General features: G+C 43.5%; 1 protein-coding gene across 6 annotated transcripts in view; it reads right to left on the bottom strand.

The window, feature by feature from the left end:
• The window catches only part of TENM2 (teneurin transmembrane protein 2), a 3,004,989-nt gene that overhangs the window by 276,817 nt on the left and 2,702,390 nt on the right, over positions 1–25,782 (bottom strand). For all 6 annotated transcript variants that reach the window (XM_060296575.1, XM_060296573.1, XM_060296574.1 and 3 more), the window contains one exon: positions 10,294–10,532. In XM_060296575.1, coding sequence (XP_060152558.1) covers positions 10,294–10,532 — 239 coding nt within the window. The remainder of the gene's footprint in view (positions 1–10,293; positions 10,533–25,782) is intronic.

Raw genomic sequence — 25,782 nt, 5'->3', positions numbered from 1 at the left:
GAACCAAAAGTCTAACGATGTAAGATGAGGTGGTGCAACGGCACCTCCAAGCAATTCTCAAGGATAGCTCTTCATCTCGTTACCTTGCCTGGATGTACTGCTTGGAGAAATTGTGCAGAAGGTTATGTGTAACTTGGTATGCTGGGTGTCATTTTCTCACCACACTGTGTCTTCTAATTGTGCCATGTTTTATCCTGCTTGATACATGGCTCTTCACAGTTTGCATTGCTAGGTAACATTTCTAATTATTCTATTCACAGCTTCTTCTGCCTTGTCCTTACTTCTCGCCTTCATTTCATCCCACTCGTTTTAGGATTTATTCTTCTTTCTTTGGCTCTTCACTTGTCACTGCTGTGGTCCCACAAAGTGTAAGCTTTTTTATTGGGGAGGCTTATGGTTGTTAAAGTAACTTCAGGAGGAGATAACGCCTTCACTGGACAAAACCAAACCGCATAAAAATGGACACGAATCTCCTCAGTTTCTTATTGTAAAATGGCTAGACCATTCCACATTTCTAGGGGAAGAAAGGGATAGCTGAGCACTGATTCATACCGACGAGTTGATACCAAAGCTTTTTAGTATAAAAGCTTCTGTTCCCTGTTGGATCTGGGAAAAACTGAAACTCAGACGCCTCTATCACTGTTTTATGTGTCTGATTAACATCATGGCACGCGTTGTGCAAAACATAACTTACCCAGGCTCTAAGCTTTCCTACTAACTGTACTATTTTATGGGGCTACTTATGAGACTCTAGGTCTAGGAAAAAATTTCAAGTAAAAATGTCCTAGAATCCGAGGCTCGTCAGCAGATTCCAACATCCAATGTGACCAGACGGTAACTCACCTAAATAACATTTCTTGCCCAATGGAAAAACATAAAATTAATGTAATAAATTTAATAAATTTTAAATTAATATAAAATTAATAATACATGAAATTAATATACAAAGTTATACGAATTTTCTTCATGGCAAAAAAAGTCTTTACCCCACAACTCTCTTGAGATTCAGAAGGTCTACAAATCAGCTTATGAAACACATGTACTCTAATTTAGCTAATACCCCAGAAGTCAATGTTTGTAAAATTGGGGGCATAAGGGAGCCTTAAAGCCCATTTCCAAAATGCATCTAACTCAAGGGCACACTGAACTTCCTTGAAAGATGTCCTCTTGTTTATCATGGTCTGAAGAACAGAAAGCATTTGACACACTGCCTTTCCCTGTGGAATATGACCAAGCCTAATCTAAACTTCATTAACATGCCTCTAAAACGCTCATGGTGTAACGTAAGTAAGCAAACTGATAGAACTGCATCATGACTGCAAAGGCCAAAGCAAGGCAATATACCTTTCTTTTACAAAGATCAGAGTCCCTAAGGGGAGTGCCAAACATGTTTGCACAAATCTTCCCGTAAATGACCTAACTCCAATGAAAACCCATCCCAAGGGAAGGACCTTCCCTAACCGCTGTGCAGTACTGACGAAAGAAACGTAAAGACTGGAGGCAAAGCTCCTCCCTTCTCATCCATAGCTCTGATTTTCAGGAAAAAAAAAAAAAAAAAAAAGAAAACGCCTTTGAAAGATGATACGTATTATATATCGTATACCTTCCTTTCTCTCTCCGAGAACGGAGGGTATTATTTTCCTCCGCAAAGCTCTTTTCTTATCAACATGTAGCTTAGGACTATTTTCTGAAACATTCTGATGTTTACGTATTTATTTAAGGCTAGAAGTCAGTAAGATAAAAAATGAAATTAGTGGAACATGCAATGCATTATCCTCTCTTTTATGGTAATATTAAATATATTAATATAGTTGATGGACCATTTGCTCTCCTAATGCAGAGTATCTTATTATGAGACATCAATTTCATAAAAGATTTATTTGATGACAAAAGGGCTCAGGCCAAAATTCCGAGTGTCTGTTCTTTACAAACAAGTTATGAATTTTGTCTAAAGGCATTTTCCATGAAGGACACAAGAAGTCTGGTTTAAGGTGACCTCAAGGGAAATACGAATGTTTTAAAAGTTTGCTTTGGGGTCAAGTTTCCGAGCTACACTGCTAAACAGGGCATTTCAGAGCACAAAAGATTCCGTATGGCTTGTGTACACAGACCTAATTCACCATATAATGGTTCCCTTCTCTACTTACTGCCTTGTAGCAATTGCTTTCATTTCTTAGCACATCCTCATTTACGGAGAAGCAGCCAGCCGACTTTCAGATTTATGCCATTATTTGCTTCTTCACCTTGAACTCCAACTGAAGCCTGCTACACTTTTGGAATGTGAGTGCCAAACGGTGGTTGTGTGCCAGACACAAGCACTTCCCAGTTTCACTCAGCTAGCTCTCTTGATTTCAGGGAATCACAGGTTCCTGCTAGAGGGTTTCAATGTGGTACTTACACAGCCCACCTAACTTAACTGTTCCTTTGCCTAAACACTTTGTAACTTGGAGACGCAATTTGGGAACAGAGGCAATGACAACATCAGGGAGCCAGCAACTTCCCTTGACATGGGGAACGAGTAAAACTAGAAATCAGGGATTCTGGGTAGTTGACAAATGCCCTCCACACATGGTTCAACTCAGCCCTAAACCTAATTAGCGTTCATTAACTCAACAAATATTTACTGATTGCTTACAAGGTGCTAGGCACTGTTTTGAGGATACAATGACCCAGGGACCTGTTCTAGGCTTCTCACTGGACCTGCCCTAGGAGTATGGTAACCAATACAATAATCACATCACTCCTTCTAGTTAAGCTTTTATTGTATGCCAGGTACCACCATATTTCACCAGTTCTAAGATTCAAATTTTGTTCACATTTTCACATCTCTGGAATCAGAATGCTCCTTCAAAATTAGTGTTTTCTTACAACTGAGGCTGGTCAGGCAGCACACTGGTCTGCTGGTGTGACTGTGGACCTATCTATACACAGGGTCGTATATCAATTCAGGTGGTCTGTGTCTACCTCCTTCTAAAAATACATACTATAAATGCTAAGGAATCATGCCATATTTAACTGATAACCTCTTCTCTCCTTGGGGATACGAACCATAATGACACTTCTCATACACGATGACATATTGGATTTGAAGAAAACTGTATGCACGTATCATCTCAGGGAATACTTGAAGCATCTCTACAAGGTAGGAGTTATCCCTGTTTTCTTGTATGGGAAACTCAGGTGCAGGGAGATTAAAGAGCAAGCCCATAGTCATATGGTTTTTAAGTATATACATCAGAATTTGAACCCGGGTCTCTCGGACACCAAAAGCCCAAGTATGTACTTTCCATTACAACAAGCTGTTTCTTTTGTAATTACCCAGGCAGGGCGAGAACCTCTGCAACTGTGTTATAGGTAAAATGTAGGATGAAATAATACCTATCTACAGTACATTCAAAGCTGTGCCCAGAATCTTAAATCAGGAAACAAGTACAAATAAATGAACAAATGAAAGACTTAGGAAATGGGGATCTGTGCGCTTGGTGACCCCCCTAAGTGAGCCAGACAAATAAACAGAGTGTGTGGAGACAGAGACAACAATGTCTCATTACTGCTTCAGGACCAATGTCTACTAGAGAGAGAACTGCTACAGAGGAAGTCCAGGACCGAACTGCATGGTGACTCAAGGGACAGACAGGTGGTGGACACTCCATCCTCACCCACCCGACACATACGTCATGGAGGCACGAAGTCCTGGGCTGGGAGATGATAACAGTATCCCATTTCCTTACTGTGGTCCTTGGGAACCTGGGGTATAGCACTTACTCCCTCCTTCCTGGTTTTGCATTAAGACGCTCTATTAAGTTGGAACCGAAAATTGCGTCCTCATTCTCACCGAGCAAGTCCACCCAGGAGGGTGGAAAGCCCTGTATTGGCCGACTAGCTTGATTCCTTATTTCTTACTATTTTTTTTATTGAGGTGTAGTTGATTTACAATGTTGTGTTACTTTCAGGTGCAAAGTGATTCAATTATATATACATATATATATTTATATGTACATATCTATTCTTTTTCAGATTCTTTTCCATTATAGGTTATTACAGGATATTGAATATAGTTCCCCGTGCTATTCAGTAGGTCTTTGTTGTTTGCCTATTTTGTATGTAGTAGTGTGTATGTGTTAATCTCAGACTCCTAACGTATCCCTCCATCTGACCCCTGACTACTTTGATTTCTGACGGGCACCTTGGGGAGAAGAGCAAAAACACTTCCGTCCCCTCAGCAGAGGAACTCATCTTTTCTGAATGTCGAATGTGAGATACAAATGTTGCCATGTGGTGGCTAGGTGATGAAGACCTAGCTAAGGACTTAACTGACTTTCCGTAATAAGTCGACAGACACTCTGAAATCAGGTATACAATTAGGAAATGGCAGTCCCACTTCCAGAGACGCACCAGTGTGGAGACACTGACAGGACTTTATTATCTGGTTAAGAGCACATGAGCATATCTATTAGATAAAAAGTCTGCTACTAACATGGAATGGATAACACAACTGGGTCCCCTGACTTAACTTGTGGGCAGTTCTCTTTTTCTCTGTGTGGACGACTGTGAGGTTGGACCGTCTGGGGTCGGGGAATTGGGTGGAAATGTTATTTGCCGGATTGTCCAGACATCATCATTAGCATTTTGCCCTTTAGATAATGGGAGATAAATATATAATCTGGAATTCATACAGGAGGGGAAGGTTTAGTGTTTCTCTGGATAGTCAAAGAGCAGTGAGTCTGAAAGAGAGAGCTGACATTTTTCCTAGGCTCTGTCCTCATGAAGGATGCCAGGTTAAACTGACTGTTCTCATCAGTTTCTGTCATTTTCTTTATGTTTCCCCCCAAACCTGCTCTATTCAGCAAGATGGGAATACACAAAATAGCAGCTGAGAACGCAGGATTCATTAGCTGTGAGTCTCAACACATCAATTTCCAAGTGTAGCAACTTTAAACACATTGTAGGCTTTTAGTTTCCATAGAAAATAATCTCTCATTGTTTTCAAAAGAAACTGAAAGCACCCCAAATTACCACACTTTTAACATCCTGACATGTTGATGGCCCGCGTTCTTCCCAGATCAAAGTGAGAGTGGCAGAAGACAGAGCAGTGAACGGCTTACTTAAAACATAGTATTTCATATTTGGCAGGAATTACTGTAGTGAAAAGAGACAAGGTGACTTTCTAACACACACACACGCGCGCACACACACACACACACACACACACACACACACACACACACACACACATATATATTAGTTTGGCAGGGATCTGAAGAGCTAAAAACTAATTTAGGATGACATAAATGCTCTTATCTTTCTCTCTGCCACCCTTCCTTTCCCAGCCACGTGAAGAGTTTTTGACAGAAGACTTGTTTTTAACTCAGGGGTGACGGTCTGAATCCTGTGTCATGCTGAACTGTTCTGTTGACGCTCATCTTAGAATCTGGAGGATTATCTGGATTTAAACAGCAAAGTCATACACTGCAAGCATCTTTCTTCCTTGATGGGGGGTAGCCCTGCAAGAACGCTGGTGCCTTTTAAGGAAATGAGATCTAGCCCATGTTAACCTGGGACAAGAAAGCAATGATGTCATTCAGGGACCCAGCATTGTTACGACCCGTTAGAAAACCTCAACAAACTAGGCATCAGGCACTGAGTCATCTTTAAAAACAGGCAATGGTTTTGCAGAGACACCTATGGTAACTGAAGATTGAGGGCAAGTGAGTATGTGGCAAAATTCCTAGGCGATTCTACTCCATCCATGAGTTGGGGCAGTGTTTCAAGCAGTCTGTTGAGATGGAAATTTTTATCTTATAGAAAGTTTTTTAAAGAGAAAAGGAACTTGCCTTTTCTACTTTTGGTTTGGGTCAAAAATCAGATGTAATTATTCATTATGTAACGGGATTGCAGGCAATCACCTGCTCCGTTTACAGTGGACGTATGTGTGGCCTCTTAGCCAATTTGATAGCATTATGTTTTTGATTGTTTGTTTTCTTTTCTTTTGATAAAGGTGGAAACACTCTGAAAAGGTGCTCTTAGGAAAAGAACAGTAATACAATCAGACGGGGGTTGGCAAACGCTGGCAACGGCACATGGAGTTAGGGGAGAGTTTTATGTTTTAAACAGTTGAAAAAAATCAAAAGAATAACATTTCATGACACAGGAAAAGTACATAAAATTCAAATTTCTGTGTCCACGATTAAAGACGCCTGGAACAAAGCCACGCGCATGTGTTTACACACCGTCTGTGGCTGCTTTTGAATTACAACGGCAACGTTGAGAAGTTGTAACAGACTGTTTGACCCACAAACTCAAAAATATTTACTATCTGGTTCTGGACAGAAAAAGTTTTCTGGTCTCTGTAATAGAAGATATTTGGGAAAGCAGAAATACGAGGACAGGTTAGGAGACCAAGGAGATGTGGCTTCTGTACACTTCGTCAGAAGACGAATTCAGGAAGGAGGGGAACCAACTACTCTCCCTTGCTGATAAGGACAGAATTAGGTAAGGTGAATTGATGCTACAAAAAGCATGACTGAGGTTTTATGCAGTATTTGGGAAATATGGCCAACTGTGATGTTTAGTAGAGAGCAGTCAAGGGAAGGATGTTAGACGAGGCATCAGGAGACCAAGCGTCTAGTCCTGGCCCTGCAACTAACTAGCCGTGTGACTTGAGACCCTCTGGGCCTCAGCATCAGTTCTTGTCAAACGATTGTAATACGCCAATTTCATTTTCTGCCAGAGTGTATGTTGGGGGCTGGGGGTATGGTTCAAGTTTAATAGTAATATAAAAGTGCTTTAAGTGGAAAAGCGTACAGTTCCAAACAAATAGAAGACTCTAACCAGTTACTGTATGTACCCTATAAGGATAAAAACATGGTAGAGTTGGCATAACACAGGTGAGAAACACTACGCTGGTTACATGATTTAGAAACTTAGGGATCCAGAGGGGTTTCTGGCATTGCAGGCAATGACAGTACTTGAGCTGCCCAAGGATAACAGACAGCTTCCTGAGCAGGAAGCTCTCTTGCGTTTCACAGCCAAATTCTTCTCAACCCGTCTTCCCCATAGGAGCCATTTGGGCCAGGGGCTGAGTAACGCACAAAATAGTCCCCTAGTGGTTTGTGCAGCTTTTCAGAGGAATTCATTTGAGGATGTTTTGTACACTGGGAGAATCTGGCATCGGGAGGATCTGCTGGAAGAGTGTATCATAAAAGATCTCTGACCTCAGCTGTGTGAACAGGAACTGGGGGACCTCTCCTGAGCTGGTAAAGAGGCTCACGTCTTCCAATTTGCCAGAGGGCTGGTGTTATGCTGATTTACACCCACCCACAGGCTGGGTCTACGGAAGAATCTGTCATGGGGCTGAACGTTTCCAAATTGCTCATTTCTGGAAAGACTTCATGCGGGTTTCAACATGCAAGGAAGATCATTTGGCCTATTTGTTGCAGTTCCTGGCAGGCCTGAACCCAGTGCCTGTCCATAAATGTCCTGCGGTAGACGCTTCAATTTCAGGACCTGTCATGTTCCAGGGGAACACAGGGTCGTGTACGAGCTAGTGTGGGCTCAGGCCTTAAACACTTCGGCCTCCTTAACAGGAAGGCTTTGATTTTTATGTTGTCCTTCTGTTCTCCCTGATGGCTTGTCTTCTAGGTAGGCACAATCACGTGTTGCTCCTGACGGCACTTTTCTCTGTGTTTTCGATGCACTGTTTGTGTCCCTGCAGCTCCGGAATAAATAATATACTGCCTTTCATCTTTAAAGTGATTTATACACATTAATGAATCCTCACCATACTCTGCAGTTTCTGAACGTTAATAACCATCATACTCCCAGGTTTTACTTAGGAAACCAAGACCCAGAAAGAGAACAACTTTGTTAAAGCTAAGGAGAAAGGCATCCCTGGGGTCACGACCAGTCCTCCAGATCGGGACCCCTCACCATGCTTGCGGACCCGTCATCACCTCTGGAGAGTAGCCCTGTAGCCCTCTATGCACCACCACTACTGCTGGGTGAATCGGCCCATTCCATCACTCATTTTGAGTCATAAGCAATTTTTCAGTACTCCAGGGTCGAAGCATAATCTTACCTAAAGCATACATAATAGGAAGTGATGGATTATAAACTAATAAGCCATCCTAAGATGCTCGGGTCCAGCTTCCAGTAGCCTCCAGACTGAGGATACATATGTTTCCTAATCCATCATTTACAAGTTACACACCCAATTAAACCATTAAACTCTCGCTACAGGGTTTTCCATGATCACCCTACAGAAAGCTATTATATTTTAACTATCAAGCTTGATAACTCAGGCACTAGCCATCTATCCCTCTCCTGCGAGTGCAGAAGGAGGTACACAAGGGACGGTATTGGCAGAGGCAGGCAGTGCCTCAAATTTCCATATTTGGGCCTCTCCATGGTGCCCACCGGCCCAGCAGAACAATAAGCCTGAGAGGTGAGCTCATGGACCCTTTTTGAAGTTTCTGACACAAAGCTGAATCATGCCAGGACCCCAAAGGCATGTTCAATTTGCTTCCACCAACCCCTCCCCTTCTCCTCCCCAACAGCTACCTGGGGAAGCACACAAAACTACCTTTAATGATACAAAAGATTCCACTCAAGTGATTGAGGGTGCAACAGATGCCCTTCCCCCTCCTCGAGTAATCCATGACTCCATCCTTCATCAAGAGGTAAGTGAGAAGCAGACAGGACCTTCAACTAGGGGTGTGTGGGTATCTGACCTCAGCCCACATGTAGAGCTGGGGTTTAGAGCACAAAGGTGTTTGCAAAGCCCCAGGTAAACATGGTGCATTTCCCTGGAGTGTCAATTTTCTTACTTCTAGAGGCCATTCCTGAGAGATGCAACTGATGAGGACTGCAAAAACACCTTTTTCTCTATTAAGATGAGCATAGCAACATTATGGGAGAGAGTGAAAACCTCGTATCAGTTCTTGGCCTGTCATGGTTTGCCTTGGGCAGGGCCCCAGATCTCTGGGGGAGCACAGTCCCCCTCCTCTGCCATCAGGCAAGCTTGGGCACAATGGTCTGGGAAGTTCTGGGCCAGCTTATTCTCTTGCTGGCTGCCGGAGGATGAAGGAAGTGTGAGAGAGAAGGGAGGGCTTACACTGGGAGAAAGGGCAAAACCAGAATGGTTAGGGTTGGTTTTTATTTTCCCTCTTGGAAAGAGGAAGGGTTTCAGCGTAAGTGTTACGAGCTGATTTAGAGCCGGTCTCTTTCTGCTGCTGGGTTATAGGTTTGCTTTGCAACGCGGCACAGCCAAACTGGAGAGGCCTGACAGAGCGGCCCTGAGACCAAGCCAGAACCACCAAGTGTTTTAAATCAACTTTAACAAATGTCACCGTGGCCTCGGCCCGGGCCAGGAGACCTGCCGCTCGCAAGTTCAGGTGACAAAGTAGCAGTGCTGAGGGCACCTCGTTGCGGCCAGGAGCTGCGAGCAGGCTTTGTGTCTAGCCCAGGATGCTCAAATGCATGGGGCACCCTGTCCCTGAACTCTTGGCATCTGCTGGTTCCCATAGTTACAAGGCCACATCCCACGGATACAAATCAGCATCCCTGGCATTCAAAGAAAGACACCCCAGCAACTTCACCAATCTGTTTTGCTTCACCCCAGAAAACTTCACCAAGTTATACCCTGAGCTCCCACCCAGAATCACAGCTGGCGTGGGAGGTGCACCTGACTCAGATTCAGCAGCACGTGGGATGAGACTTGAGGCTACAGGGACAGAGGCAAAGGAGGGGACTTGGGCAAGATCCACTGGGTCTGGGTGACCTGATTCCCTATGAAGACCTGGTTGGGTGCTCTAGCCTCTCTATCCTGTTTCTGTTCTCCAGCTCTAAAAATCATCTAGCTGCTTTGGCTTTCCATCCAATATGATGTTCTAGGCATGCTGATTTGCTTTGCTTCTTCTATTTGGTTTTTGTCTGAAGTTAACCAATGCTGCGTGAATGTCAGAGCAAAGACCTGGGTTAAAATCCAAGATGGAGGAGACCAGAAGTCAACTTGAGGAGTGAGGGATGGGTTGGCAGGAATGACAATTTTCAACTTATCTCCAAGAGAGAATACAGTAAGGATGCTTAATTTCACTTCTGATAAATGTCATTTAGAATCATGAAGGAGAAACTCATCAGACTGAAATGGATTTCAGGAGGAAAAAAGCACTCCCATCCATCACTCATTTTTACATCTTTCAGGAGCCAACAAGCCAACGGTACAGACAACAGAGGCCCTCTACATTCACAAGTCGGCGACATGGCCCCCACCTGCTCACAGCTGCCCTGACTTACCTATGAAATACGCCAGCAGGATGGCCAAGACGAGGGCCGCGGCGATGGCCGACAGGGCGGCGCATTTCCAGCTGCAGTATTTGGAGGGCTTCTTCAGCTTGAAGGCCTTCCTGGAGAAGGTATTCCGGGGCAGCAGGCGGGGTGGTGGTGTGTAAACGGTTCCTGAGGTCAAAGGGTATCCCGGAGAGGAGCTGCTAAACAGGGGTGTGCTTCCCGAGGACGTCTTGAAGAGGAAGTGCCTGTCAGGGAAAGGGAAAGGGTCAGGATCCACATCGTGGCTATTGAGGACCATCCAGCTGCTTTTTTTCCCCCACTCTGCTTTCTATAGCATTAATATAGTTCTGATTATCTACCCAACCGTGTCATGGGCAAAGGGGCGAATGTTACATTTGATGGTGACATAAACTAATTCCATAAACTCACATCATTTCATGTTTTCACATATACCTCTGGATTTTATCTTCCACAATAATCCTGCAACATATGCAAAGCAAATATGGAAACTGAGTTACTATTGCTCACTCAGAGATGCTGGCCATGATATGGTGAAGATGGTGCTGAGCTCTATCAGGTATTGGGGCCTATTATTTAAAGGCACTTGAAGAACAGACTTGTGGTTGCCAAGGGTGGGGAAGGGGTAGGGGAGGGAGAGGGGAGGGATAGATTGGGAGTTTGGGGTTAGCAGATGCAAACTATTATATATAGGATGGATAAACAACAAGGTCCTACTGTATAGCACAGGGAACTATATTCAATATCCTGGGATAAACCATAATGGAAAAGAATATGAAAAAGAATATATGTATGTATAACTGAATTGCTTTGCTGTACAGCAGAAATTAACATTGTAAACCAACTGTACATCAATCAAAAAAAAAGCCACTTGAAATATGTTGTCACAACTATTTACAAACTAAATATTATAATATCCCCATTTAAGATATGAGAAATCAGGCTTGGCAAAGTCAAGCAACCGTTCAAGGATTTAAACCCCAAGCTCTGTCTTATACTGAAGTCTGTGCTCTTAAGTGTCATCCTAAACTGTCTCTCTTGAGCCTTCTTTCTGGGCTGTTTTCCCCTTTCACTTGCCTCCTGTTCTGAGACTACCCCTCTAGGTCATTTTTTATTTTCCGCATCCTTTTTTTTTTTTTTTAAATTGAAGTATAGTTGACTTACAATGCTGTGTTAGTTTCAGGCGTACAGCACAGTGATTATATATAAACATACATATCTATATGTATGTATATATATTCTTTTTCAGATTATTTTCCATTATAGGTTATTACAAGACACTGAACATAGTTCCCTGTGCTATACAGTAAATCCTTGTTGTTTATCTATTTTATATATAGTAGTGTATATCTGTTAATCCCAAACTTCTAATTTACCTCTCCCCCACCCTTTTCCCCTTTGGTAACCACAAGTTTGCTTTCAAGATCACAATTCTTTCTTTGGAAATATCTTTGTCTGCCAACTGAACAAGGTGCCCCTTGTCTAGAACTATGGTATGTCAACAGGATAATGCACTGTACTGTTGACCCTTAATAGAATCCTTCCTCAGGGGTCAGGAGCCTGTCACTCTAAGGACACATCAAAGACCATCAATTCTCCCACAATAGATTTTCTCCCTCTTATGTGTGCCATTTCTGAAACTTCAAAGGTGCCATGCCACACCTTGTTTAAAATGACTCGCCTTCCGGAAAATATCTAGTGGATTTCAAAGCACGGGTTCAGTAGAGTCTACAGTCTGACCACGTGGAGGCTGGGGGCTGTGTCTTAGTTTGTTCCTTGTTCATTTTTATGGTCCCAGGACCCAACGCCAGTTCAGCATGTAGGGGCGACTTGAATGAATAAATGAAGCTCCCTCATTGTTTTACGAATTTACTCAGTTTCAATTCTAAGATTTTAAAATGTTATACAGGTATTTCCTTTCCCTTCAAGTTTTCATTAGGTGCAATTATATTTATGGACCACACACACTATGGGTCATAATGATAAATGTTTTACTTGAAACTAAATCTCACGGTGACCCTATGAAGTGAATACTATTTTTACCTTAGTTTTACAAACAAGAAAACCAAAGCCCAGAGTTAGCATGCGGTGTCACTGGGCCTTAAACTCCGGTCTGCCTGACGCTAAAAGCTCTAACGGGACTTACTATACCACATTCTCCTTGCATATGGTGGTTAGCAGGCTTTCCCAGTGGGATTCTGAGGCAAGATCGCTGTCCTTACAAATATTTGTATCTTGGCTGCTTCCAGATAAAACTTTGAAAGTATTTTAATTCTTTTTTTTTTTGCGGTACGCGGGCCTCTCACTGTTGTGGCCTCTCCCGCTGGGGAGCACAGGCTCCGGACGCGCAGGCTCAGCGGCCATGGCTGACAGGCCCAGCCGCTCCGTGGCATGTGGGATCTTCCCCGACCGGGGCACGAACCCGTGTCCCCTGCATCGGCAGGTGGACTCTCAACCACTGCGCCACCAGGGAAGCCCCTGAAAGTATTTTAATTCTTGACAAAGATCAAAGGAGCCTGAGATCATTAACAACCATGTCAGAAAATGAGTATCTGATTAGTGAATTATTTAGCATGGCTAACATCAAAATAAACAACCAATACTTAAAACTTTATTTGTGGGGGCTTCCCTGGTGGCGCAGTGTTTGAGAATCTACCTGTTAATGCAGGGGACACGGGTTCGAGCCCTGGTCTGGGAGGATCCCACATGCCGCGGAGCAGCTAAGCCCATGCGCCACAACTACTGAGCCTGCGCGTCTGGAGCCTGTGCTCCGCAACAAGAGAGGCCACGACAATGAGAGGCCCGCGCACCACGATGAAGAGTGGTCCCCGCTCGCCGCAACTGGAGAAAGCCCTCGCAAAGAAACGAAGACCCAACACAGCCAAAATAAATAAATAAATTAAAAACTTCTGATGTTCAGTGGAACTAAAAAATGGCATTAAAAAAAAAAACAACTTTATTTGTGCTATAAGAATGTTCAATGATCTGAACACAGCCAAGAGGTTTGATTCTATAAGTAAGGTTTGTACTCCCTGTCCAATAGATGTCTTTGAATGCTCCTGATAAAAAGAGCCTTTGGAGGAGGAGGCAGTAGGCGTTGTGTCCCAAGGAGGCACTTTGGAGCAAGATTCATCTAGGTCGGAGTCCTGGCAGTGCCATTCCTGGACAAGGAAGTTCACGTAAGTTACCTGACGCTGCTCTTGACAGCCTCCATTTCCTCATGGGTAAAATGGAGTAAAGTGGGAGTAAGAATAGCACAGGTTGTTGTGGGGGATTTCACACCATCACGTAGGACAACCACTTAACCAAGGGTGTGTTTCATCGTAAGTACTCGATGCCCTACAAACAGCATTGATTCTTAATTCTTCAGAGAATATAAGGAGGCTGAAACACGAGTTCTACATTTAAAGCCTGACAAACGTTGAGCAAACACCTGAAGAGTTCTCCAGATCATAGATAATAGTCCACTGCCTTATAATTAAGCAAGAACATATACACACCAGAAAGCCAGGGTGGTGGAAGAACTCTGGGATTTGACTTAGAACTACTTCAAGTTTACTTCTTGGACAATTCTCCAAGAGTGGGTAGTAAAAACAGGGAATCAAACTTAGAGGAATATACGGACATTGTAAGCCGTCATTAATGAGTGTTTACAAATATACGAACACCAGTTCTCACTCCAACAGAGATCTCACCCATTCCCCTGGCTTCAGCCATCACTGATGGGGCTGGAGTCCCCAGATCTCCATTTCTAGCTCAAGCTCTTTCCTGAGACCCACATTCCAATTGTGTATTGCGCATGTCTTCCTCTGCCTTCCTTAACTCTCTTGAACAAGTTGCAACCAAACACAGACTCTTTTTCTTCCCCTCCCCAATCACACTCCTCCTGACTCCTGTTATTTCCAGTCGTCTAGGACACAATCGTCATCTTTACCTCCTCCTTTCCCTCATCTTCTCCTACACGATGGGTTAAAGATCCCTTTCATTTTAGTTCTGAAAACTTCTCCCACCAACCCTCTCCTTCATCCCTCTGCTACTTCTCTTCCCAAACCACAAATTCCATCACGCCCTCACTTATAAATCCCTAGGGATTCTCCAGTACTTAAGAAGAGGAAACCCAAATCTCAATACGGGACCACACTCTTACAACCACTACTCAGCCTTTTTATCCTCGTCTCCAACCTTATGCTTCCAGCTCCCATGAACTCCATACTTCAGCCACACCAAACAGACACAGTGCTCCATAACGAGTCTGTTCATGCCACGGTGCCTTTGTCGATGATGTGTAATGCTTTCTGGAATGGCTTTTCTTTTTCTTTCCCACCCATCCCACCCCACCCAACTCCTACTCACCTGCCAACGACCTCGGAAACCTATTCCAACCTTCCCCTCAAGCCCAAGCACCCCGTCACTTTGTGCACCCAAGAAGCTATTTATATACTTGTTTATATATGTGTGTGTGCATATATATATAAATGTATATACAAACAATACTTATATATAAATAATATATAACATATTATATAGTATGTTATGTTATGTAAATATGTTTAATGTGTCTGTCCCAAACCAAATTTACACTTGACAGCGGTATTACTATCTTGGTACTTCCAGAATCTAAACAGCAGGGCCACAACATCAGTCACAGTTGTGGACAGAATCAATAAAGTGAAAGCAGGAATGTTTTAGCAACATGAGAGAAATCACAAGATGAAGATTAAGAAGTTTAAATTGACTTTAGTTATTTTTTAATGCACCCATTTATAAGAAATAATAGAACAATATGATTACTATTTCTTATATAGTAAGTCTCCTACACACGAACCTTCAAGTTGTGAACTTTCAAAGGTGCGAACACGTGTTTGCCTGTCCAATCACGTAAGTTAGTTCACGTGTCTCACGTATGTTGTCACACGCGTGCATCCTCTACGAGTGGTTGTGCTTTTGTGTACTTTACTATAAAATACTGTAGAGAGTACAGTGGTACAGTATCTTTATTTCAAGCCCAGAACCTGTGCCATCCATGTCAGGCGTGAGTGAAATTGCAGCCTGCCCTCCGTCTCCTGTTGCTGACGATCCTTCAGCTCCACCATCTCCCACCTCCTCTCCCTCCTCCAGTCAGTAACTCTCCTTGCCTGTTCACTCGATGCCAGCCCCTGTATGCCAGCTATTGTACTGTACGACTGTACTCTTCAAGGTACTGTACCATAAGATTAAAAATGTTTTATTTTTTTGTGTTTTTTTAATGTATGATTTGTGTGAAAAGTATTATAAACCTATTACAGTACAGTACTATATAGCTGACTGTGTTAGTTGGGTACCCAGGCTAACTTTGCTGGACTTATGAACAAACTGGACTTATGAAAGAGCTCTCAGAACGGAACTCGTTCGTATGTAGGGACTTAACTGGGATTGCTTCATGATTGCTTCATGAGATCCTAACACTGTCCCCTTGACAATCCAATCTATTTTTCATACTTCCTTCTAAAAAGACAGTCAGATTATGTCAAATGTCATCACCATCCCCTTCTCCAAGAAAGAAAGAAGGAAGGAAGGAAGGAAGGAAGGAAGGAAGGAAGGAAGGAAGGAAGGAAGGAAGGAAGGAAGGAAAGGAAGGAAGGAAGGAAGGAAGGAAGGAAGGAAGGAAGGAAGGAAGGAAGGAAGGAAGGGAAGGAAGGAAGGAAGGAAGGGAAGGAAGGAAGGAAGGAAGGAAGGAAGGAAGGAAGGAAGGAAGGAAGGAAGGAAGAAAGAAAGAAAGGAGGGAGGGAGGGGAAGGGAAGGAGGGAAGGAAAGAAGGAAGGAAAGTAAAAGAAAAGGCTTCCAATAATACTTAGAATAAAATCAGAAATCCTTCCCATGGCCTACAATTCCCTGCATGATCTGCCCTCTGGCCACCTCTCCAACTGTATCTTCCTCCACTTTATCCTCCTCCCCTCCATGAGTTACACTGTCCTTTTGCTAGTCCTCATCATATCACATCCAACATATTCCTGCCTCAGGGCCTTTGCACTTGCTGTTCCCTTTGCCTGGAAATAGCTGCACAATTCGTTTCTTCATATCATTCAACATTCTGTTCCAGAGTCACTTTCCCAGAGAGATCTTTCCTGCCTCCCTTACTTTTTTCTCTGTCATTCTCTATCCTGTTATAACTGCTTTATTCTTCTTCAGGGTATATGCATTTGTGCTATTTACTGTCTGCCTCCATCATTAGAACTGAATTTCTATGAAGTCCAAAATAATTGGGTTTGTCTGATGTGTTCATCACTGTATCCTAACATCTAGAACAGAGCCTGGCACAAAGAAGGAAGTCAACAAATCTTCGTTGAGTGAAAGACCTGCAACGTTCCCAAGGCCAAAATCATGAATGCTAAAAGGACAATACTGTGAACATTTTGAATTCTGAAATTAGGATTCCTTCTGCCATGTTGACTCTTATTTTCCAAACAGATTTATAAGTTTGCATAGTTCATACAGGCAAGTGTCTATATTTATACATACGAGGCCAGATCCTGCCACAGACCAAAAACAACCTGTATACTTTTTGGCACTGTATTATCTTTTCCAGGATACATCTCTCAGGCCGCTCATTGGTACTGTGGTGTCTCTAATGATCACTGTTAAATGAAACTCATTTAGTTATCACATCCCTTGTTTCTAGTTTCTGGTCCTTAGAATTATTAAATCAGAGTACCAAAGACATGTAGCCTCCTCACACAATACAGTTACACCCTGCTGTTATGAATCTCTAGAAGACTACATTCAGCAAATAAAAAAAGAAAGATTCTAGGGCTTCCCTGGTGGCGCAGTGGTTGAGAGTCCGCCTGCCGACGCAGGGGACACGGGTTCGTGCCCTGGTCCGGGAAGATCCCACATGCCGCGGAGCGGCTGGGCCCGTGAGCCATGGCCGCTGAGCCTGAGCGTCCGGAGCCTGTGCTCCGCAACGGGAGAGGCCACAGCAGTGAGAGGCCCGCGTACCGAAAAAAAAAAAAAAAAAAAAAAGAAAGATTCTAAAGAAGCGATCTTTAGATTACGTCCCATAAATACCTGCTTTAGGATCACCTGAAGGCTCTGCTAGAAAAGTACAAATTCCTGGGCTGCATTCAGACCTAGGCCTGGGGTCTGGGAGTGTATTGGTGAAGAAGCTTCCTAAGTGATTCTAATGTATGATAAAGTTTAAGAAACTCTACCCTAACCGTCTTTGCAACTTTCAAATACGTCTGACTTATCCAGAACACACTAGATGGTTACTAGATATATTTTTTAAAATGCAAGTTTCGAATGCTGATGTCTTTAGGCGTGACATGTCATGTCAAAACTTATTTTCAAATGACTCAGCCAAAAGATCTCTCTCTATATAGATATATAAGGCACACGTGGCAAAATGATAGCAATTGTTGAAACTGGGTGGTTTTTTTTATGTAGTACTATTCTTCCAACTTTTCTGAATGTTTGAAAATTTTCATAGTAACAAGTTGAAAAAATGCAAGCTCTGATTCACCCAAAGGTCGCAGTCACATGAAGCAGGAATAAAGAGAAATAAAATGAAGCAAGACCCACAAGGTGATGGCCTGGCCAGATGGTCAATGGGAGGACCCGGAAGGCTTAGGGAACTTCTCCGGATTTTTCCTGAACTGGCTATTAAGACAGCTTTTCCCCCTCAGGGGCAGGCTGAGGGTGCTCCAAGGGATCATTTGTGACGCCCCAACCGAACGTCTTCCCAGCAGTCGGCCATGGAAGTAGCTCAGCTCAGGACTCCAGGCATCAGCAGAAATGTGTCGTTTCCAAATGCACTTGACATTCTTCAAGCACAACTCAATTGCTCTCAGAATCGGCCACTTGTGCCTCGGAAAGGAAAGGCAAATGAGGGGCCCCTAAAGTGCTGTCCTTGGAGTTTGCTAACACTTGAGGGAGAGAGAAAATCAGCCCTTGATGTTGCACAAAAAAATAATACTTCTTTTTTTGCGTGCATACATCTTTCCTTCGTAGCCGCGTGGGTTATCAAAGCTTCAGTCCCGGGAGCCAGCATTCTGCTCGGCACAGGTTAGGGGCTCAGAGGCTGGCTGTCGAATTGAGTAGTAAAGCTAAGGAAGGATGGTTCCTCTCTGTCCTCTGTTCTGTACCCTCGGTCCCAGTGAGCTCTTAGAATAAAGTAATCATCACTTCACCCTAAACTATCAATCTTTTTAGTACATGTCACCACTTCTCCTCTTGTGAAAACAAAACTGTTTAATAAAAACTATGAGAGAGCACGCAAACCTAACAGCCATTCCCCCATGCGCTTTACATAACAGCAAAGGCATGCAGTTTTGAGGCAGAATCTTGGCAAACCAGGCTTTTGCTTCAGATTGGCTTAGAAAATTAAGGGCATACCTTTTTCTCTGATGAAACAACCATGGAAGATTTAAAAAAGAAGTCTAACAAACAAGAAACTCATGCCTCACATCCATGTAAGAAGGACCCCATCAATTAAAAACACTGTGCATTTTTTTTTAAACATCATTATTGGAGTATAATTGCTTTACAATGGTGTGTTAGTTTCTGCTGTATAACAAAGTGAATCAGCTATACCTATACATATATCCCCATATCCCCTCCCTCTTGCGTCTCCCTCCCACCCTCCCTATCCCACCCCTCTAGGTGGTCACAAAGCACCCAGCTGATCTCCCTGTGCTATGCGGCTGCTTCCCACTAGCTATCTGCTTTACATTTGGTAGTGTATATATGTCCATGCCACTCTCTCACTTCGTTCCAGCTTACTCTTCCCGCTCTCCATGTCCTCAAGTCCATTCTCTTCATCTGCGTCTTTATCCCTGTCCTGCCCCTAGGTTCTTCAGAACCTTTTTTTTTATTATTATTATTCCATATATATGGGTTAGCATACGGTATTTGTTTTTCTCTTTCTGACTTACTTCACTCTGTATGACAGACTCTAGGTCCATCCACCTCACTACAAATAACTCAATTTCCTTTCTTTTTATGGCTGAGTAATATTCCATTGTATATATGTGCCACATCTTCTTTATCCATTCATCTGTCGATGGACACTTAGGTTGCTTCCATGTCCTGGCTATTGTAAATAGAGCTGCAATGAACATTGTGGTACATGACTCTTTTTGAATTACGGTTTTCTCAGGGTCTATGCCCAGTAGTGGGATTGCTGGGTCGTATGGTAGCTCTATTTTTAGTTTTTTAAGGAACCTCCATGCTGTTCTCCATAGTGGCTGTATCAATTTACATTCCCACCAACAGTGCAAGAGGGTTCCCTTTTCTCCACACCCTCTCCAGCATTCATAGTTTGTAGATTTTCTGATGATGGCCATTCTGACCGGTGTGAGGTGATACCTCATTGTAGTTTTGATTTGCATTTCTCTCATGATTGGTGATGTTGAGCATCCTTTCATGTGTCTGTTGGCCATCTGTATGTCTTCTTTGGAGAAATGTCTATTTAGGTCTTCTTTCTCTTTTTGCATTGGGTTGTTTGTTTTTTGATATTGAGCTGCATGAGCTGCTTGTATATTTCACTGTGCATTTTTATTTTATTCTTGCGATAGAGATGGAGTTCGACTGATCTAGAGCAGAAGCTTTGAGAAGCAGTGGCTGGCTAAATTACTTGAGGCCCCAACAAAAGATTTCTCTTCCTTCTCTCCTGAGTCAATTGTGAATAAACTCACTCATTAACCTGAAAACCTACCAAAGAAACAAATATGGAAAATCCCTTAACACCAAGTACCATTTTGGTTTTCAGCTTGCAACCAGTGGGATCCTAAGAGGCAGTCGCCCTCTTTTTTCTTGGTTTAGCTGTATTCCCAGGGTGAACTCCCAGCAGGGCTTCGAAAAGGAAATGTACTAGAGAAACAACTGTACAGAGGACAAGTTTTTGTTTCCTTCCTCTCGCTCTCTCTCAATCTGGATCCCGCTCTCTCATCACAGAGCACCATGCAACTATCCAGGACGACTAATGACAACAGTGCAGCCGCTGTCTTTGCTCATGAAGTCAGCCGCAGCCAACGTTCTCCTTGAAACCGAGTGAACGCCTTGAATGGTCTCCAGGTAGCACCGTGTGCAAAAAAGCAGCTCTGGTTATCAGGGAAACCAGGTACTGATTGTTGCTCTACCGAGAAAATTGACTTCTCCAGAAAACAAACTCAGAGGTATTCAGAGTAGCGGATGAAAGTACTGGTACGCCATCCATTAACCCCTGAAAGATTCTGAGTATCATACAGGCTGTTGCTGAAATTTGGTAAAAAGCCAGAGAAAGGAGAGAGGCAGAAGTACACCAGGAGCTGGGGGGTGGTGATCAGTACAGAAGATCCCATCCCATCTCACTGGCGCTGGCCACGCCCTTTGAAGCACCAGGTTTATTGTGTCTAAAGGAGTTAGTTTAATCAAGAGGCAGCCCATATATATGTGTTAGCATACGGTATTTGTTTTTCTCTTTCTGACTTAGGGGGAAGGGTAAGCTGGAACAAAGTGAGAGAGTGGCATGGACATATATACACTACCAAATGTAAAACAGATAGCTAGTGGGAAGCAGCCGCACAGCACAGGGAGATCTGCTCGGTGCTTTGTGACCACCTAGAGGGGTGGGATAGGGAGGGTGGGAGGGAGACGCAAGAGGGAGGAGATACGGGGACATATGTGTACGTATAGCTGATGCACTTTGTTATACAGCAGAAACTAACACACCATTGTACAGCAATTATACTCCAATAAAGATGGTAAAGGAAAAAATAAAAAATTTTTTAAAAGAGGCAGCCCATAAAGGGTACTGTAGCATGTAAAGTTGCTATAATTAGATTTTCAGGAGATATGATAAAACCTTTAGCTGGAGAGAGGTTAAATAACCACCACACTTTCTGGCATCGCTATTGTGCTCTCCAATCTGAGAAGGAATGGTGGCGGTAGAGGGGAAACTCGAAGGGTGGGTGAGATGGGGGGGGGAGAGAGAGAGAGATAGAGAGAGAGAGAGAGAGAGAGAGAGAGAAGGGAGAGAGAGACACACATAGGGCATGCAGAGAAAAAGAAAAAGAAAATAGAAAAAGAGAGAAGCTTCCAGGATGAGATGGAAAAACCATGAGATAATGAGAACGATGATGTTGGATACCATACTGTTCAGCCACTATTTATTTATTTATTTATCACCGGTGCCATGCAGCATGTGGGATCTTAGTTCCCCAACCAGGGATCGAACCCACACCCCTGCATTAGAAGCACGGAGTCTTAACCACTGGACGCCCAGGGAAGCCCCGCAGCCACTTTTTGAATAGCAAAACTAAGCAATCTTTTAAGTGTTGTGCCTTTATTTTCCTATTTGCAAATGTAAGAGGTACACATTACAAAAGAAAGACCAAGTATATAAGTTAAAAAAAAAAAACAGAAAGCAAAGGTCTCCCGTACTCTGAGAGAGACTGGTAAACATTTGATGTTTAGAGTCAGACTTTTCCCTATATATAAACATTCTCTTATTATTATTAATTTAATTCTTTTTGAAACCAGTAAGGTATTGAGTGTACAGATTCTGAACCTGGACAACCAAGGTTTGGATCCTGGCATTGGGCAAGTTACTTACCCCTCTAAGTCCCTGTGGCCTCACCTTTAAAGGGAAAGATGGCTCGTGCCTACTTTATAGGCTTGTTGGGGGATTGGATGAATTTATTTACGTGAAAGCCTTAACACTGAGCTTGACGTCCAGTGAGTGATCAATAAATGTAGCTATTAATCGCCTGAAGGCAGGAATCATGTATATCTTGCTCTTTACTAGATCTCCCTGACCTACACAGGGCCCAGCTCATTTAAAATATATGTAAAGTGAATGCGTTGTCCTAATTAGCACAGTGACTAGAGCACTGCTGGCAGCTCCACCCCTCAAAAATAATTTTATTAGGAAGGGAAGGGATGGAGGACATCACTAATATGTTTCTTCTCCTCTTCCGGTTGGGAATTTATGCTTGGGTTGAGAGGTGAACTGTTGCTTTAAAAACAAAACTTTAAAAATGTTTAAAAAACACTGCTACTTCCCAAGTTTGCAGAAGCAGCCAATAACCCAATTAGTATAATGAAAAGCCCATTTCATATCATGAGTCCCTAAGCTTAGACTCAAACCAATTTGGATGCAATGAGAAATAGGCTTTCAAGGTTTCTGACCCCTGAACCTTTTAGATCAGAGGGGACCGTCATTACATTTGCATATGCCATGAGCAACAGGAAGATCCTCTATTTTGCCCTCTTCAAAATGTGCAGTCATACCAAAAATACTCACAGCTGGAATAATTAGCAACTCAATTTATTGCCTTCCATTTTCTAAACAGAAGCTTGATATTTAAATAGCGTCACACTGTGATATAACATAGCCTTTCTCATGGAAACACTTTGTTTTTCTTTTCCCCCTATGAAATGATATGCTGTTCAGTGTGACAGGCAAAGTCTCAGGAGGTCACTAAAGAAACCTGGTGTTTTGTGAGCAAATCCACTTCAGAGTCTTTGGGATGAGATAAGGAGTCTTCGCCCTCCCTCAAACCACCGCCCCCGCCCCCCGCCAGTTGTTCACTTCTTGACTTTTTTCAAGTTAATTGGTAAGAGTCTTAATATAGTAGAGGAAAAAAAACGAAGACTTCTGACTTTGATTTCAAACATGACCTTGAATCCACCATACACTATAATATGGTGACTTCAAACTTGACCTTGAATCTACCCTACACTATAATATGGGAGTGCAGAGACAGCCATCTGAAATAGACTTGCATTTGTGTTCACTGGCAGCCAGAGGTGGATGCAGACAGAATGCATGCCATCAGATACAATCAAGGAGCAGAATGACTTCTCCTGCTGTGTTTACTGCCTGTACCATTCAGAGAGTCAAAGAATTTTCGAGCTGGAAGGAACCTTACAGTATGTCCCTTTATCATATTCTGCTTCACGCTATTACATCTGTCCTGTGTGTTTGCCTTGTCTCTCCAGTCAAATTACAAGCTTCTCCACAGCAGGTCCTATATCTTTTGCTTCCTAGTATTCTTCTCTGTCCATAGTACGTGTTCAACAAATGTCTGCTGAAGGAACACGCAAATTACGGTTTAATGGAAAATGTACAGGCTTTGGAGTGAGGCACGTCTGGATTGGAATCTCAACTCCACGAGGAGCTGCATGACGTTGGGAATGCCAAACAATCTCTCTGAGCCTCAGATGCCTCCTCTAAAGGATGGATAAATAATAATACGTACATTACAGAACTGTTGGAAGGGCTGAAAGAGGTAATAGAATTTGTGAGCACAGAAGCTGGCCTATAGGAGGTGTTTAATCCATGTATGTATTGTATTTTTTCCTCATCCCTGGAAAGAATATCTAAAATATGGGGGCTTCCCTGGTGTCACAGTGGTTGAGAGTCCGCCTGCCGATGCAGGGGACACGGGTTCGTGCCCCGGTCAGGGAAGATCCCACATGCCGCGGAGCGGCTGGGCCCGTGAGCCATGGCCGCTGGGCCTGCGCGTCCGGAGCCTGTGCTCTGCAATGGGAGAGGCCACAACAGTGAGAGCCCTGCGTACCGAAAAAAAAAAAAAAATCTAAAATATGAAGTTATGAGTCAACCAATATTTATTGGGCACATGGATAGAATGGTGAATTAAGTCCTTACCCTCATGGGGGATTTCTAATTGGAGAGACAGACCAAATAAACAAAACTCAAGTCTGAGTAAACCAATAAATACATGAAATAATTACAAAGCGTGAGAAGTACTATGAAGGAAACAAAGAACTAAGAGAAAATGTGGGATGCCATTAGTGTGGTCACTCCTCTCTGAGGAGATGATCAAAAAGAGGAGGTCTGAGGATAAGAAACGGGGAATCAAATGGTGAAAAGAGCATCCCAGGCAAAGGAAATGTATGTGCAAAGGCCCTGAGGTGGGAAAGACTGAATTTTTGAGGCTGTGAATGAAGAACAGCGTGGATCACTGTGTCGTGATTCAGGGGCTAAGTGGTGGGAAGAAGAGTTTGGCCCAATGGAAGACTATATTATGCATGGTTTTGAGAGCAAGGAATTTGGATTTTAGTCCAAATACAAAGGGTTTTAAACTTTATCTTCTCTGTGAACAAAGGAAGCAGACTTAGGAACACTCAAACTTGAAAATAACTATGGTAGAAGAGACTCGTGGGAATTCAGTCTAGTCCTCTATGATGAGAAGGCCTGGCTGTATTCTTTGCCATCTGCCTTGAGGGTCTGGGTTTTCCTCCGGAATATTCTAGCCACCCCTTAACATGGCACCTATCACTCTGTCGGCATGTGGATATAATTAGACATCTTAAGGTGAACGTGAGCAAACACAACTCCTGATTTTCACTCCAAACTATCCTTCTCTTCAGGCTTCACCCATATTGGTTAAAGAAGCCATCCCCCATCAGCTGGACAGATGCCATCCCCAGGAAGCAGACTCTAGGAAGAAACATCTGCATACAGAAACTTTATTAGCAAGCGCTCTTGGGAATGACAGAAGCAGGCTGGGCGGAGGGAGAAACTGAACAGGGATGCTGTCGCAAAGGGCGAGCTCTGGAGCTGGGATGCCTCTGCAGAGTGGTTTCAATTTGGGCTGCAGGATTTGGGCCTTAATAACCTCACCTGGGCCAGTCATTAGATGTGGGCTGTCCACCGGGATGTAACCTTGGGTGCAGGGTGGCTGTCTTTAGCTGAAGTTCAGTCTCAGAGAGGGACCTGGCTGAGATCTGTTGGCAGGCGAGACGCGTGCTCTAGTTTCAGAGGGTGGCATCCGGGTGAGCGCCATACCGTACACCTCACTAGGCTTCACTAGGGTTCCCGTCCTTCCCTCACACCTGATCCATCTTCAGTCGATTTCCTTTCTGCCTCCAATCCGTCTTCTTCTCGCCACTGACACCTCTGTATCACCTTGCGCCTGACCTACAGCAACCAGCAGCCTCTAAACAGGTCTCCCCTCTTCCACTTTGGCCCTTTACATCCATCCTCCACTCAGGAGCCAGTCACTGTCTGCAAGCGCAAGTCAAATCGCATTACTCTTCTGCTTAAAATCTGCCACTTCCTTTATACTTAGCAGTAATCCAGCTCCTTGCCATGGCTGACGAGGAACCTTGTTATGGCCTATCTCACCTCCTCCCAGCCTCCACGGACTCTGCTCCTGAGGCTTCGCCATACTTGTCTGCTGTCCCTCAAAGAGGCCAGGCTTCTCTCCATCTCAGGGTATTCTCACTGTGCTTCCCTTGGTCTGAAATGTTCTTAGCTGAGATATCTGCATGGCTCCTCCTTCTGAGTTCTTTCAAGTCTCCCTTCAAAGCTCACTTTCTCAGAAAGCCTTCCTTGATCAGTCCTTCCCACCCCATCATTTGATTATCCTCCCTGGCCTGAGGACCACCCCACTTCCTGGTTCATGGCAGTGGTGTAGAGACACAGCCTTCTCATCCGCTCAGCACTAATCCCTTTGAGTAGCTATCGTGTTTGTGCCTGTCTTACTGTCTGCT

The sequence above is a fragment of the Globicephala melas genome, chromosome 3 (genome assembly GCF_963455315.2).
Source record: "Globicephala melas chromosome 3, mGloMel1.2, whole genome shotgun sequence".
Lineage (NCBI taxonomy): Eukaryota > Metazoa > Chordata > Mammalia > Artiodactyla > Delphinidae > Globicephala > Globicephala melas.
This window is presented reverse-complemented; position numbering and strand designations above follow the sequence as displayed.